We start from the raw sequence: 16,495 nt of genomic DNA on the forward strand, positions 1-16,495 counted from the left end.
GAGAAAGTAATTTGCTTTTTGTTGTTGAAGCCTGATTTGCATACCAAAAGACGTTGTTTGCTAAGAGTTTCAGGCTTGGTGGCGGCTAGAGAGCATTTTCAATACTGTATGGTATTGGCGTCCACGGGAACGATTTGGTGGTCAACAGAACCAGCGTCAGCTTGACGCGGTCCGAGATTCTACGACAGAGAGAGAGAGTACGCACGAGGGAAAGAGGGGAAGCATGTTTACAACATTATTTGTCGTATTATGGGTCAGATAATCTGACTTATTTAAGTTATCAGAAAGAGCTAAGGAGAGTAAACAATCTTCTGTAGAGGTGTCCCCTTTCAGAACCCAAGTCAAACGAGTCTGAATTCTGAAAAAAGGGCAGTCTAGGATTGAAATGCCTTCAAACGTCCGCGAGATATATGATGACACTACTCCCCTCCCAGGATTGTTGACCACCTTCCGATACCCTATATCGCTTTACATAGTGTACATCATTTCCATGGTGTCCTGCGAGCCCCCCCAGCAAAACAAATATTGAATAAATAGTACAAGTGTACGTGGCATTTGGATAACACCGGTGTTCTACCGTTTGCGATGACTGTAGAGCCGAGATTTATTTACCATCACATGGCGCATCAATGCCCCCTCCAACAAATATATGTTTAACCGTGTCTGTTTCAGCAACGAGCAGCAACAGTACTCAACGCAAGATACGTGAATGTATTTTAATAATCGCACTGCAGGTTAGAAACACAACCGCAGGTGACCCTGCCATCGGAGGGTTACCTTGTCGACAGGATTACTACCACTGCAACGAGTTCTTATGCGGCGACTCAGCCATCTGTTCCTAACTACCCGCCGACTTGCAAACACCCAGCGAGCGGGCTAGTCGAGCGGTTGTCAAGCTGTTCGTTGCGCAAGAGGATATCACGCCAGCTTCAGTCCTTCGCTGCATCGATCGGAGCAAAATGCAAGTGAGCTCATTCTTCAATTTCCGACGTCCTAATCCAGCGTCTGTGGGCCAACACGCTTCCAATCAAGCAATTCCAAGTCGAGCAAGATGATGTTTAGCAAGACAATCTGTGTGCTGTGTGCGGCGGCTGTGGCGCTCCCGGCTAGTGCAGTGGACGCGTCTACCGAGGTGGCGCAGACGTACGGGCGTCTGCACCAGAACCACGACGGGTATGGCAAGAACGACGGCTACGACAAGCGCGACGCATACGGCAATCGGAACGTCTACGGCAAGAACAACGGGTACGGCAAGCGAGACGGGTATGGCCAACAAGACAGTGATGACTCGCTCGATAGCTACGACACGCGTGGGGCGTATGGCAAGCAGAATGGCTATCGCAACAACGACGACTATGGCAGGCGTGACGGGTACGGCGGCGCGGCGGTGGGTATCAACGCCGCCGCGGGGCTCCAAGCTGGTGCAGGTGTGGGTGCCAGAGGCTACGGCAGAGCTGGCGTCGGACTCAATGCGGGTGCTGGCTTAAACACTGATGCTGGTCTCAACGCTGGAGCGGGACTGAATGCCGGTGCCGAACTCAACGCCGGTGCCGGTCTCAAGGCTGTAGCGGGACTGAATGCCGGTGCCGGACTCAACGCCGGCGCGGGACTCAAGGCTGGAGCGGGACGAATGTCGTGACGTCTTGACGGCGAGCATGCGCTCTGCGGCTTCTAGCTTGGCCCTAAGCCAGTCAATAATGGACTGGCCGGATTCGCATTCAGCGGACCATCTACGGTACGAACCCTCAGTGGCGGTTGGTATGAGTTCGCGGAAGACTCAGCGACCCTTGGAAGGCACGTTCACCATATGAGACAGGGCGCGGACCGTTAAAGATGCTCATGCGACGGTGCAGACGACGCTTGCCATGCAAGAAGATCCATAACGCGAATGAGTTTGCGACGCATCACTTTGGAGCGCGAAGGAGTTAGTGAAGCATCAGCTAAGCGTCAGTTCGGAACGTGAAGGAGTTTGTGGACCATCAGTCTGGAAAGTGAGAAAGTTTATGAAGCGGTAGTTTGGAGTCCGAGGGAGTTCGGATGCGTCGGTTTGGATCAAGAAGAAACGTTTTGAGAGAGATTCATTGACGATAGAAACAAAGAGTCAGGAACAAGGCACGGCAACGAGAAACGACGGAGCGTTACGGTTAAAAGGGAACGAGAGCTACGAGCGGCTACATCGCAAAGACGTGCTACTTGGCGGCCTTCTTCTGGTCGTCCTCATCTTCGTCCTTGTCGCTTTCCTCGTCGCCGTCCTCGTGCTCGACGAATTCCTCCTCTTCCTGCTCGTCTTCGTCGTCGTCGGCTTCGGACTCCTCGTCGTCGTTACCTGAAGCGTCTTCGCCGTCGGCCGCAGCTTCCTTCTCTTCGTCCTCGCCTTTATCTTCGAACTCGGACCACTCGTCGCGGCGACGTTCCGTACCGGACGGTGGACGGACGGTTGGAACTTCGTACGTTCCCGCGGTGATCTGGGCCATGATGTCGTCTTGAGCCAGCTTGACGGCGTGGTTGTTTACGAGCGTCTGCCACGGTTCCTCGTTCTTCTCACCAGCCCAAGTTACGTTTGGCTTCGTGCATGACATGGTGTCGCGGCGAATTCGCGCTAAGGCAGCTAGGGAGAGCCGGCTCTTCTCGTCTGCATCCGGATTCAGCGCGTCCGTAGACTCGAACAAGGAGCGCATGCTGGGGTACCCGTAAGTGTCGATATTCGACGGGTCCAGCGCGTTCTCGAGCGTAGCGTCATAGCGTTCCTTGTCCTTCTGCTTCAGGGTCGCTAGGTCCTCGGCAATGAGTCCGTTGTAGGGGCGGCCATCGCGTGTGGCTCTGCCAAGCTGGCCCCCGAGCCAATACATCTCAGGGCGCTTCTCCGACATCTCGAGGAAGGCATAAAAGCCCCATGTCTCTATGCAAATACTGGTGAAGGCCCAGCGGGCTTGGACGGCGCGCATCTTCAGCTTGCGACGCTGAGTCATGGCCGCTGCAGTGGCAAGAGGAGCGTGTAAGGCCCACTCCCAGAAAGCACGGCGATGTGTCATCCAGAAACGCCAGTGTGCGCGTGACTGAACTTGATTGGATCGTACCACATGGGACGTCCGGTTCAAGGGTACGCAAGGCGCCAGGGCTTCTTACCAAGAGCCTCTGCCTTCGCCAAGATGGCAGCAATAGCCCGACGAACGGGAGCAGAAGCAGCGCGACTCACGTCGAGAAGATGGCCGAACTCGTTGGATGGAACGTGCGCCTTCTTGGTTTTGCTGGCGACGCGAGCCTTCTTAGCGGACGACTTGGAAGTAGAGTCGTCACCGCTGGACTTACGCTTGCCTCGCACGGGCGACTTAGGCGACTTTTGTGTCTTCTTGGAGGGCGACTTCGACTGCTTGCTCGACGACGTTGTCGACGCCGTAGCGGAGCCTGAAGAGGGAGTGGAGTCTGACAGCGCGGGGAGGGCCACGACGGCTCCTTGGAGCGAAGCGTCGGTCTGACCATTCAGGATGTCCTCGGCGAGCTGGTTCAAGAACTGGAGACCCGACGACATGCTGTTGGCGCCCAGGCGCGCGCGCAGCTCGGTCCAGAACTGCTGCTGGAAGGCCCGCGCAGTGTCCCCAGGGGTGCCCTGCTCCTCATGGTCGAGGGCGGCGTTGAAGAACGCCCGGAAGCGCCTCAGCTCGGCGGCGGTATGTCGCGTGGACATGGCGAGGAGCGGATTGTGAAATGAGAGAAATCCGAAAACAGGAAGTTTTTACTTGATGGCTGCCAAGGGGCACGCGAGAAGGTTCGACAGTTGGGACGTGGCGTCGACTGAGGGACGCAATGATGCTTGGTGACTTGGGCGGACAAGGTTTCGGGTGAAGAACCTTCCTAACGGCTAACGGTCTGGAGGAACTGCTGTTGTGACGATGTCACTTGGAAATTGATGGCGATGTGGGGAGGATTAGCCGAAATGGGCGGAACAGACAAACTGGACGATGGACATCGAAGTGGCGGACGAGATGAGAGTCGTCGGCAGCGCTGTGATGGGGATAGTTATCTGGATTGCAACGACGCCTCTGCGGAACGTGTCGTGGGCGTTCCTCGACGGAACGATCGAGAGCGTGCGTGCCATCTACTTTTTCTGGTACACTTGCTGCGATCGCTACTTGGTGGCGGCTCGAAACGCCCATGCCGCTGCAGTGCCACCTCCGGAGTACGCGTGCGCGCTAGTGAAGCTACTGTTCCTGGTTCCTATCGCGGTGTTCCAGGACTACGAGTCCCGATTCGGGATTACGGGTCGTGTGTGCCTTAAGTGGTGTGAGGCGTTCCACCATTCGTGCTGCCTGTACGTTCCAGATGCGAGTCTTTTGCTATGGGGAACGTCCTGCCGGTACGCTCGTGCCACTAGCGAAGCTGTGGTAGCTGTTGTGGATAGAGTTAAAGACTTCATCGTTGGGAGCTACTTGCTGACGTCTCTACTACTGTCAATCCGAATCTACCTGCCCCGCCTGGTGTACGAGAGCGTCGAGGGAATACTGTGTGGCTGGATGGGAGTGACGCTGGTTGTGTTGATCGTGGACGTCTACCTGGAATTTGAAATTGGCTGTTGCTACTGGAATTTGGCTGTGTTAGTTGTCGGTTGCTACAGTTATGTGATGCGATATTATGAAGGGCTCCGGCCGAGCGCTATGGACCAGAATGATAAGGCGGCGAGACGCAAGTGGGAAGGACTGGCTGGTCGTATAGAGCGTCGTGAGGAAGGAGAGCGAGTTAGCGTGGAGCAACTGCGAGGCATGCAGGCCGAAGGAACGTCGTCTGGAGTAAGGAACGAGAGTCCGAATGCAAGGGGAACGTCACGTGGGAACGTTCCAGATCTGACTGTGGAAGACACCGTGCGACAGGCTCCAGGCGATGTGGCTCGGCGAGGTCACCGAGCGTCAGTCGGGGAGAATTGTCACGGTGTACAGTTAGATAGAGGATTGACGATGGTGGCTGACTGCCTGCAGAAGGTCTACACACTCCAGACTCTCCGGACCACGTCCAAGCAAGCGGGACCTGGAGCCAAGACAGTGACGTTCCAAGTGTGAAGTCGTGGAGCAGCTGGTCGTGGCGGGAATTGGAGCTGGACCGCCACGCACGAGAGATCTGCTAAAAGGTAAGAAGCTCTAAAAACTCTTAGCGAGGTGAAATGAGAAAGTCAGTCGTGGATTTCCTTCTAACAAGCAACATAAGAATACATCAATTTTTACATTACTATCACAGTAGTGTCGCTAATACTACTACCTCCTACGTCGGCCCAAGATACTCACGACCCCGATTAGAGGAAGCCCGCGACAAGGGCTCCATGTCGCTCCCACGCTCCAGTATATACGTCTGTGTAAAATTCAAACCGTAACCACGGACGGAGAACCCAAAGTTTGCCTCTACTGTATCAATAACACACGGGTGACCGATCCCAAAATCGGCTGGTCATGATCAGGCTTCGTCTGCGCGATGCTTGATTTACGAGACAACAGGCCAGTGAGAATCTCGCGGAAGACAGCGAGGAGATTTCCAGTTGCCTCGCAAGTATTTCCGCGACGAATCCACTGCATAGCAGTAGGGAAATTTTCGTATTTACGATTAGTTTCGGGTGAACAGGCGTAATTTATGCATCGATTGTGCAAAGAATTTCGTGTCTTCGTGATACTGTTGTCTCGCTCGAGCGCCCATGGCTGCGCGTTGCTTGGTGGTTGTCGATGATACGAAGTGCTGGATAGCATTACATAACCCGCTAGAGTTAAATGTAGCCAACAACCCCTCAGTGTCGTTCAGTCCTCGTTCACCTTCGTATTTACCTCCAAGAAGCATCTTCGGGTGACGCTCAGATTCTGTTGAAATCAAAACTCCCATTTCACTCGATAGGATCAGTTCGTTCATTGGGGGAGTGTCCGTGGTTACCACCACTCCCCCCGATGCCCGCGCTTGGTTAAGGTAGTGACCGTAGCCCTCAATTCGACTTGGACACATAAAGAAGGCCGATTCGGCTATCAACTTGTTAAAGTCTTGAGGCTCCAACATACCGTGCTTGATGTGGACAGGACTGCGAGCACGGTTTAACGATAGTTGGTATGTCCGTGGAAATAGACGGTTGTATGAGCTGTCATCGATAAAGACGTCCAATGGAGGCATCCCCGGTGACAGAACCCAGCAGTCGACAAGCTGTCGCGTACCTTTCCAGCCACTGGAACCAGCCGTGTGGATAAATTTCACACCGGAGAAGTCTTTCGGAGCAATAGAAGTGTTGCCTAGACGCTGTCGTGCAAATTCTGCCTGGTCGGATGACGTGTGCTTCGTGTAAAATACTTTGACGTTGCGTGGACTGCCGTTTTCGCTGTACCAGCGCGTCACTCTGTCGTAACATACGTGGGTCTTGCACAGTACGACGTCGACTTTCCAACAGTGCGTAGATGTGAGCTCAAACATCTCAATGTTCGGCATTAAGTAGAGTGGTTTATTCTTTGGCCAGCGTGGAGATTCCGGAACGCCGTTCCAGTAATGATTGAAGAAAATCATCGGCGTCTTGGGACACAAATCGAAGTAGTCCACTTCTCGTCCAAGTGCATCGTCATAAAGCTTAATTTCCAGAGCCCACATCGGGAGCAATCGTGAGTCGAGGTCTATGCAGGTTAACATTGTTAGGATGATGTCAAGGGCATACAACCCGCAGTAAAGGTACGTACACTTGGCGTATGCTACTGCATCCTCGCAGTATCCGTTTCCACGCAATCTAAGTGGTAAGAAAATGTCCACGTCAGGACATTGTTTTAGCTTTTCGAGTAGGTTCGAGTCGTTGCGGTTGATGAGCTCGTAGTCATTGTCTGCCGTTGCATTTTGCCGTTGGTGACCGTCTCGAGGTGACCTGAACTGCCACGGTATCACTGCGTCTTTGTTGGCGATACAGGCTTCGTGCAGCAGACTCAGATGCAGTCGGTTAGCTACAGAGACTTCAGTGTCGCTGTTTGATTGTACCCACGCAGGTACCGGTACGTTATTGAGTGAGTTATTGGCAGTTTTATCGTCCAGGTTAGCTCCAAACGAATATTCGGCGTCGCCGCCGAGCAGGGAGCTATCCAGCAGGAGTATCAATAAGCAAAGCCCCACAAGAGTGAGCAAAATCTGCCTTGGTCGTCGTGGTAACTCTGGGTTCTGCTTCATGGTCAATGCAAAGATGGAGTGCTATGATAGTATTACTCGTACTGGTGGCTCCGCGTTGGTGATCAGTCTTGTCCACGTACGTAAGCATTCTGCCCATCAAGGTGTGATTCAGACGTGCTGAGAGCAACAACAGTTTTTTATACGGAGCTCGCAGACGACATTTCCGGCTTACCCGTCCAAAAGCCGGGGTTATCAAGTTTCGGATGTACGGACCGTTTGGCTGACCGAGAATATAGTTGTTATCCAGAGTTAACCCCTCGAAACCGGGTGCTGCATAATGCAGGATTACCATTTTCGCTAAACTGAATATATTCAGTTTAACGACTTTAGACTTAAAGTTTGTGAGACGTGTCTTTTCGCTCGCCACAAGGCATACACATTTTAAGACAACCAGAATGCCTGTTTCTGTGTGGGTCTTTTTTTCTCAAGAGGTTAAAAGGGGCAACATTTGTCATAATCTAAAGATCAGCTTTGCGAGGTTTGTGAGAATCTAGATGATTTGTATTACCTACCGGAGGTAACGGGCTGATCCCACTCAGTGAGTGGTGCACAGCCGACGACGATCGCCGCCTTTTCCAAATGTCTCTCATTCGAGATTTTTCGCCCCGAGGACCCAAGACGCAGGAGGATGGTGAGAGTCCGAGGCAAAGTGCCGCGAGACTGCGAAGCTACCGCACGCGACTTATCTTTCAAGTCGGTGTGGAGAGAGCTAAAGAAGGACGGGTGGACACGAAAGCCACCTTCGGGCCGCAGTCTCAATGACCGCTACTTTTATATGCCTCCCGGAGAGAACGTGAAGGGGAGCGAAGGCGTCGATTACTTCCGTGGCGAACAAGCAGTATTGGAGCATTACGCAAAAGGTGTGTGTATTACTTGCAGCTGAATAGCTCGTTGCTATGTCTAATACCAAGTATGTTACTTGTAGAGCTGCGACGCAATGCGGTAGGCGTCCAACCCAGTGCTCCTGGAGATGATCAGCTAGCTGCTACCGCAGCTATCGTACGTGAAAACTACGCTGCTGATATCGAAGCAGCAGAAGCAAGAGCTCGAGCTCAGGCTACTTCTCAACGAGTCCCCACCAACCAGCCAGCTAACGGTGTGCCTCCCGTCCCCGTACGTGAATCTTCTACCAGGCCACAGTCACCATCACAGCGAGCGCCGGCGCGTCGCTCTTTGATGAATACTTCAAGTCCTATGGCAAACTCGCCAGTTAGAAGTACCCAGCGAAGCTCTCAGCTCATCCCGACGTCACCACGCGTTCATGACGCCGACTGTTCATCTGAAGAAGCAGAAGAATCTGATAATATCAGCGGCAGCAACTCCACACATCCAGCACAAACTCCAACCAGAAACGGTATGCTGCATTGTATACTGTATGCTATGTTGAATACATTGCAGCATAATGTGGTGCATAGTGCTCTGCATATTACGCTGCATTATATACTGCATAGTATGATGTATATTAATCCGAATACTTACATAATTATGGGCTGTTCTTTAGATGACGTTAATGAAGACGGAGAAGATTCAGCTCTTGGTAGCGAGCTGCTTGCCGATAGCACCGATGATTTGAGCGTGGTTGTTGATCACGCCATTGAACATCACTTTGGAAAGTTGGATTCGGGTGATGAGGCGGAAGCCAATGACATGGAGACTGGAGAGTGTGTATCGGATGAAGAGGAGGGAATTTATTGTGCATCTGACGACATTGGTAATTATCTGGTCGCGACAGAAGACGAAATCACTGCAGAGGCTCATTTCGCGGAGAAATTTCTTGATAGTTTTGGTGGAGAGGATGAAGTTCTCGCTGGAAACCTAAAGAACGCTGTCCTGCGTGAGATGTCCGCTATTGGCTGGGAGGATGTCATTGAACCTGATACTGCTGAGTACATGCAGGGCTCGAACGACCCCGTCGACAATACTTCAAGCTATCCTGGCCTTCGCCAAGGGTACTCGGGTCCAACTGCAGACGTTTTGCGCAGAGGAGACTCTCCAATTGGACTCTTCTTTTACTTTCTTCCTGATGTATTGTGGCAGCGCATTGCTGCTTGCTCGACGGAGTATCACCGGGAGATGCTACCACGTCGTATTGACGAAACATTTCTGCGTTATCGCTGGAAGCGGAGGTTGAGCCCGCAGTTACCAACAAAGACAAGGCGAGATATTCAGCACGACTTGGAAGGCATGAAGCCTATCTTACCACACAAACTGTGCCAGTTTGTTGGACTATTGGTGGCAAGGACAATTGCTCCGAACAGAGAAAAACTTGCTAATCACTGGAAGACAACGGATGAGGGCGCTATATCACGAGGGTGTATCGACTCAGTGCTGTCTAGAGACCGATTCATGGAAATTTCACGCAATCTTCATTTCAACTCAAACAACGACCCCAGGGCTCAAACCGATCGCGCCTGGAAGATCCGCAAGCTGGTAGAAGTCTTGCAGCGCACTTTTCTTCGTGGATACGTTGCGCCATCACACTTGGCGTTCAACCAAGCAGTCTTACCCAGTCGGTCATCCTTCAACAAGATGCGCGTTTACATGAAGGACAAGCCCCACAAGTGGGGCACCAAGCTCTTCATGCTATGCAGCGCAGTCACAGCGTACCGCATCAGGTCCGATTTTTTTTAAGCAGCTTTTTACTATCATGCATTATGCAGTTTTGTCTGACATTTTTTGTGTCTTGTTTGCTGAATATATGCAGGTTTGAAGTATATTGCGGTAAGAAACAGCACACTAGCGACGCCCACAAACCCGACATGAAATCAGGCCCTGCTGCTATTGTTTGAAACCTGCTTGCTGGATTTGGCCCGGATGCTAGAAAGCAGGGAATGCGCCTAGTCGTCATCGACCGGTTCTATACTTCTGTGGCTTTAGCTTTTAAGCTGCTGCAGATGGGGTTTGACTGCGCGGGAACTATCATGACCTCCCGCTTGAAATACTGCAAAGGTGTCGTCGAGAAGAAGAAGACTCGTCCACCCGGGAGTACGCGTGGGTCGTTCAAGGTGGCTACTTCTAAGCTCGTGCCAAATATGTCAGCAATATGTTGGTGGGATTCTCGCCCTGTACACTTTCTCAGCACAGGAGGAAGCCTTGAACTAGATCGGGTGGTGCGACAGAATGATCCCACGCAAGAGGAAGTGCCTTGCCCCAGAGTCGTAAAAGATTATCAAGCGTACATGGGTGGCGTGAATGTCCATGACCAGCTGAGATTGCAGCGTTATTCTCTCCAGCGTGCACTCCGTTTTAGAAAATACTATAAGTCGTTGGCACTGGGGCTCATTGACTTGGCTATTGTAAATGGATACATAGTCCATAAGGACTTTCACAAGAACAAGCAGTCACGATCACTTACCCACGTGAAGTACATGAAGAAACGCCACCTTCAGCTGTGTCGCCTACAAGCTACAGACATGTATGTGTCCAACACATTCGGCACCCAGCCACCCCAAGCCAGACCTGCATATGTACCGGTTCCTATCGGTGCAAATCAGTCAATTGGACACGCTGCCCGTCCAGTAGATGAATGGAGAAACGAAGGAACACAAGGGAAAAGACGGCAAAGGATATGCAAGGCGTGCTCGCTGCTTCGAGCAGACACCCAGCGAGCATCAACAACTACATACTATTGTGGCGACTGTAGCGACAAAGGGCCAGTTTACCTCTACATGCGGGCGCGTCGACAAGTGCGTTAGGTCGCCATGACATGTTGGGATGTGTGGCACAAGGAGCGAATGAACGGAAAGCTGATCCCTTTCGAAACTGATCCCTTTCGAAAAAGGCAAAGGAATTCGTATACGTCAGAAACCGGCTGAAGCACCTAGTTCTCCATCGACTCCGAGTACTCCTGCAACGCCAACATCTTCCGAGAGGCGACGAACGACAACGTAACTTCTGCCCTACATATATTTTTGTCTTTAAGGTGCATTATATTCAAAATAAGTCAAACTGCGTAAGTTTTGATCCACAGCTGTGTAGCATCTAATGTTTGTTCTCGTGTAAGCTCATCTCAAAGCGCATCACAAGGCTCATGTCTCTGCTCCAGTCGAGTCGTGTTCAAACAGCTGTGGTGTCCACATATATAGCACTCTTCGAATTTGTATAGACCAGAAAACAAACAGTCTCGTGTCATTTGCTTGCGTTACTTGATAGGGGTGACACCCCAACTTTGTTTATAGGAATTTGTATAGGAAAATTCAGTTTTCAAAAATTTAAAAATGAGAGCTCTGGTTCTGTCCCTATGTTTTCGGAAGTCGTCCTGACTGTTTTGATTTTATACTGCATAATGCAATTTACATGTGGCAGCCCTACTACCTATATGCAGGTTTGGGCAGTTTAATCGCTGCTCTGCGCAGTTTTGCAAATCCCATTTTTTTATAAGCGAGCTACACCTATCCCATTCTTTACAATTACCAAGTTTAATAAAGCTGCATATGCAGTTTAAATGTGACTTTTGATTTCCGGTTTAAAAGGGTTAACCAAAATTTACGTGTAATTCATAACTAAAATGGAGAAATCCGGCGAGCTTTAAAAATGAGGCCACGATCGTGGTGATAAAGGACGGTAAGCAACAATAAGTAAACAGCTTCAATTGTCCATCATGACAAACAGCCGCATTCATCGTCTTAATGCAGACAATATTCCAGGACTGCAGGGACAGGCTTCTAGCTCAGACTGCGTTTAGGCTTGAGCAGGAGGGCCTTCGTATAACATGGAGCTACGTGGCGCGTCGGATGGCACAGTGTAGGCGCTCAGTGATATCGCTATGAGCGCGACTCGCAAGTCTAAAGGGGGCGGATTATTTTTATGATACGTCCGAGTGTGGTTGGTTGCAACGAATGGCGATCCACAAGTGCAGATTCATCAGCTTCGGTAACCTAAGGGTCCGGGTATTTACGCGCGCAAGTGGCGGTAGGCGCCAGGCTTGGAGTATCCTCCGTAAGCCTTGCCGGCAGAGTTTCCACCCACACCTGCGTTCAGTCCCGCACCAGCGCTAAGACCTGCACCAGCGTTGAGGCCCGCTCCAGCCTTGAGACCGGCACCGACGTCGAGTCCCGCTCCAGCCTTGACTCCTGCACCTGCGTTGATTCCCGCTCCAGCGTTGAGACCGGCACCGGCATTCAGTCCCGCTCCAGCGTTGAGACCGGCACCGACGTTGATTTCCGCACCAGTCTTGACTCCTGCACCTGCGTTGAGTCCCGCCCCAGCGTTGAGCCCCGCTCCAGCCTTGAGTCCCGCACCGGCGTTGAGTCCGGCACCGGCATTCAGTCCCGCTCCAGCCTTAAGAGCTGCACCGGCGTTGATTCCAGCACCAGCGTTGAGACCGGCACCGACGTTGAGGCCCGCTCCAGCCTTGAGAGCTGCACCGGCGCTGAGTCCAGCACCAGCGTTGAGACCGGCACCTGCGTTGAGTCCCGCACCGGCGTTGAGACCGGCACCGGCGTTTATTCCTGCACCAGGCTTGACTCCTGCACCTGCGTTGAGTCCCGCCCGCTGTGTAGAAGCCGCTGAATCCAAACAAGAGCTCATTTTGTTGTACGCGTTGGTGTCCCTCCTGCATCCTCGACCATCAAAAATGTGTAGCCGTCTCTGATGTTGAAGTGGCTGACCAATAAGGTAAAGTAGTTGGAGCGGTATCTGCTTCGTCAAGGTAAAACGGCTTGCATACTATTTATTGCTTAAGATCGAGTAGAGCACGAAGACTACACGTGTACTCGAGACAATTAGAACTGCGGGCATTCACACTAGCATACTTATCGAGAAAAAACATTTACCGGTATTCGATACTTCAAGTATGTCTTAAAAATGATATTTTTGCATATTTAAAGACGGAGGAAGTGGCCTCTTATTGAAGCCTGATTTGCATTTCGAAAGACGTTGTCCTGTGCCAGACTAAAGAGGGTTTAGCTTACAGCGCTCTCGCTGTACTGAATTGGACTTTCATCTGGATTGGATTTTTCACATAATGCCTAGATATTATAAAAGGTTCGTTTCTTGTGATAAACTGCGTACAGTGATATGTACTCGGAGCGACCAAATTTCGATCTAGTTACCTGTGCTTGAAATTAAATATAAAATTATGCTTGACCTCGGGTTTGCTTGCGGGAACCCGGGTTCATTTTGCTAAGAGTTTCATGGTGGCTGCTAGAGAGACTGTATGGTATTGGCGTCCACGGGAACGATTTGGTGGTCAACAGAACCAGCGTCAGCTTGACGCGGTCCGAGATTCTACGGGAGAGAGAGAGAAAGAGAGAGTACGCACGAGGGAAAGAAGGGAAGCATGTTTACAACATTATTTGTCGTATTATGGGTCAGATAATCTGACTTATGTAAGTTATCAGAAAGAGCTAAGGAGATTCTACAAAGGCGCCCCCTTTCAGATCCCAAGTCAAACGAGTCTGGATTCTGAAAAAAGGGCAGTCTAGGATTGAAATGCCTTCAAACTTCCGCGAGATATATGATGACACTACTCCCCTCCCAGGATTGTTGACCACCTTCCGATACCCTATATCGCTTTAAATAGTGTACATCATTTTCATGGTGTCCTGCGAGCCCCCCAGCAAAACAAATATTGAATAACTAGTACAAGTGTACGTGGCATTTGGATACCACCGGTGTTCTACCGTTTGCGATGACTGTAGAGCCGAGATGTATTTACCATCACATGGCGCATCAACCCCCTCCGACAAATATATGTTTAACCCTGTCTGTTTCAGCAACGAGCAGCAACAGTACTCAACGCAAGATACGTGAATGTATTTTAATAATCGCACTGCAGGTTAGAAACACAACCGCAGGTGTGTTACCTGTCGACAGGATTACTACCACCGCAACGAGTTCTTATGCAGACGACACAGCCATCTGTTCCTAACTACCCGCCGACTTGCAAACACCCAGCGAGCGGGCTAGTCGAGCGGTTGTCAAGCTGCTCGTTGCGCAAGAGGATATCACGCCAACTTCAGTCCTTCGCTGCATCGATCGGAGCAAAATGCAAGTGAGCTCATTCTTCAATTTCCGACGTCCTGATCCAGCGTCTGTGGGCCAACACGCTTCCAATCAAGCAGTTCCAAGTCGAGCAAGATGATGTTCAGCAAGACAATCTGTGCGCTGTGTGCGGCGGCTGTGGCGCTCTCGGCTAGTGCAGTGGATGCGTCTACCGAGGTGGCGCAGACGTACGGGCGTCTGCACCAGAACCACGACGGGTATGGCAAGAACGACGGCTACGACAAGCGCGACGCATACGGCAATCGGAACGTCTACGGCAAGAACAAAGGGTACGGCAAGCGAGACGGGTATGGCCAACAAGACAGTGATGACTCGCTCGATAGCTACGACACGCGTGGGGCGTACGGCAAGCAGAATGGCTATCGCAGCAACGACGACTATGGCAAGCGTTTCGGGTACGGCGGCGCGGCGGTGGGTATCAACGCCGCCGCGGGGCTCCAAGCTGGCGAAGGTGTGGGTGCCAGAGGCTACGGCAGAGCTGGCGTCGGACACAATGCGGGTGCTGGCTTAAACGCTGGTGCTGGTCTCAACGCTAGAGCGGGACTGTATGCCGGTGCCGGACTGAATACCGGTGCCGGACTCAACGCCGGTGCCGGTCTCAAGGCTGTAGCGGGACTGAATGCCGGTGCCGGGCTCAACGCCGGTGCGGGACTCAAGGCTGGAGCGGGGCTCAACGCTGGGGCGGGACTCAACGCAGGTGCAGGAGTCAAGACTTGTGCGGGAATCAACGCCGGTGCCGGTCTCAAGGCTGTAGCGGGACTGAATGCCGGTGCCGGGCTCAACGCCGGTGCGGGACTCAAGGCTGGAGCGGGACTCAACGCTGGGCCGGGACTCAACGCAGGTGCAGGACTCAAGACTGGTGCGGGAATCAACGCCGGTGCGGGCCTGAACGCAGGTGTGGGTGGAAACTCTGCCGGCAAGGCTTACGGAGGATACTCCAAGCCTGGCGCCTACCGCCACTTGCGCGCGTAAATACCCGGACTCTTGGGCTACCGAGGCTGATGAATCTGCACTTGTGGATCGCCATTCGTTGCAGCCAACCACACTCGGACGATGCGCCGAGATCTAACTTGCACGAGATACGTGCCTTACGTGTCGTTGTAGTAGCTGTCATGTATATAGGATTACTCTACGCTGTGTAGAAGCCGCTGAATCCAAACATGAGCTCATTTTGTTGTACGCGTTGGTGTCCCTCCTGCATCCTCGACCATCAAAAATGTGTAGCCGTCTCTGATGTTGAAGTGGCTGACCAATAAGGTAAAAGTAGTTGGAGCGGTATCTGCTTCGTCAAGGTAAAACGGCTTGCATACTATTTATTGCTTAAGATCGAGTAGAGCACGAAGACTACACGTGTACTCGAGACAATTAGAACTGCGGGCATTCACACTAGCATACTTATCAAGAAAAAATATTTACCGGTATTCGATACTTCAAGTATGTCTTGAAAATGATATTTTTGCATATTCAAAGACGGAGGAAGTGGCCTCTTATTGAAGCCTGATTTGCATTTCGAAAGACGTTGTCCTGTACCAGATTAAAGAGGGTTTGTGAGCTCTCGCCGTACTGAATTGGATTTTCATCTGGAATTGGATTTTTCACATAATGCCTAGATATTATAATAGGTTCGGTTCTTGTGATAAACTGCGTACAGTGATATGTACTCGGAGCGACCAAATTTCGATCTAGTTACCTGTGCTTGAAATTAAATAAAAATTTATGCTTGGACTCGGGTTTGCTTGCGGGGACCCGGGTTCATTTTGGCTAAGAGGTTCAGGCTTGGTGGCTGCTAGAAGAGCATTTTCAATACTGTATGGTATTGGCGGTCCACGGGAACGAATTTGGGCGCAAACAGAACCAGCGTGCAGCTTGGCGCCGGTCCCGGAGATTTCTACCGCAGAGAGAGAGATAGATAGAGAGAGAGAGAGAGAGAGAGAGAGAGAGAGAGAGTACGCACGAGGGAAAGAGGGGAAGCATGTTTACAACATTATTTGTCGTATTATGGGTCAGATAATCTGTTTACTATGTAAGTTATCAGAAAGAGCTAAGGAAAGAGGTGTTTCCTTTCAGATCCCAAGTCAAACGAGTCTGGATTCTGAAAAAAGGGCAGTCTAGGATTGAAATGCCTTCAAACTTCCGCGAGATATATGATGACACTACTCCCCTCCCAGGATTGTTGACCACCTTCCGATACCCTATATCGCTTTAAATAGTGTACATCATTTTCATGGTGGCCTGCGAGCCCCCCAGCAAAACAAATATTGAATAGCTAGTACAAGTGTACGTTGGCATTTGGATACCAGCGGGGGGTTCTACCGTTTGCGAATGACTG

The 16,495-nt window shown here is 51.4% G+C and overlaps 2 protein-coding genes across 2 annotated transcripts; one reads left to right on the forward strand and one right to left on the reverse strand.

Moving 5' to 3' along the window:
- Window positions 1–1,051: 1,051 nt before the first annotated feature.
- On the forward strand, window positions 1,052–1,639 carry PITG_22694 (uncharacterized protein; the record flags this gene model as incomplete). Its single annotated transcript, XM_002907083.1, has 1 exon — window positions 1,052–1,639. The coding sequence occupies one exon, from the start codon at window positions 1,052–1,054 to the stop codon at window positions 1,637–1,639; it is 588 nt and encodes a 195-aa protein (XP_002907129.1).
- Window positions 1,640–5,586: 3,947 nt separating this feature from the next.
- Window positions 5,587–6,600, reverse strand: PITG_02166 (uncharacterized protein; the record flags this gene model as incomplete). Its single annotated transcript, XM_002907084.1, has 1 exon — window positions 5,587–6,600. The coding sequence occupies one exon, from the start codon at window positions 6,598–6,600 to the stop codon at window positions 5,587–5,589; it is 1,014 nt and encodes a 337-aa protein (XP_002907130.1).
- Between the last annotated feature and the right edge of the window lie 9,895 nt (window positions 6,601–16,495).

Source organism: Phytophthora infestans, genomic scaffold, assembly GCF_000142945.1.
Source record: "Phytophthora infestans T30-4 supercont1.3 genomic scaffold, whole genome shotgun sequence".
NCBI lineage: Eukaryota > Oomycota > Peronosporomycetes > Peronosporales > Peronosporaceae > Phytophthora > Phytophthora infestans.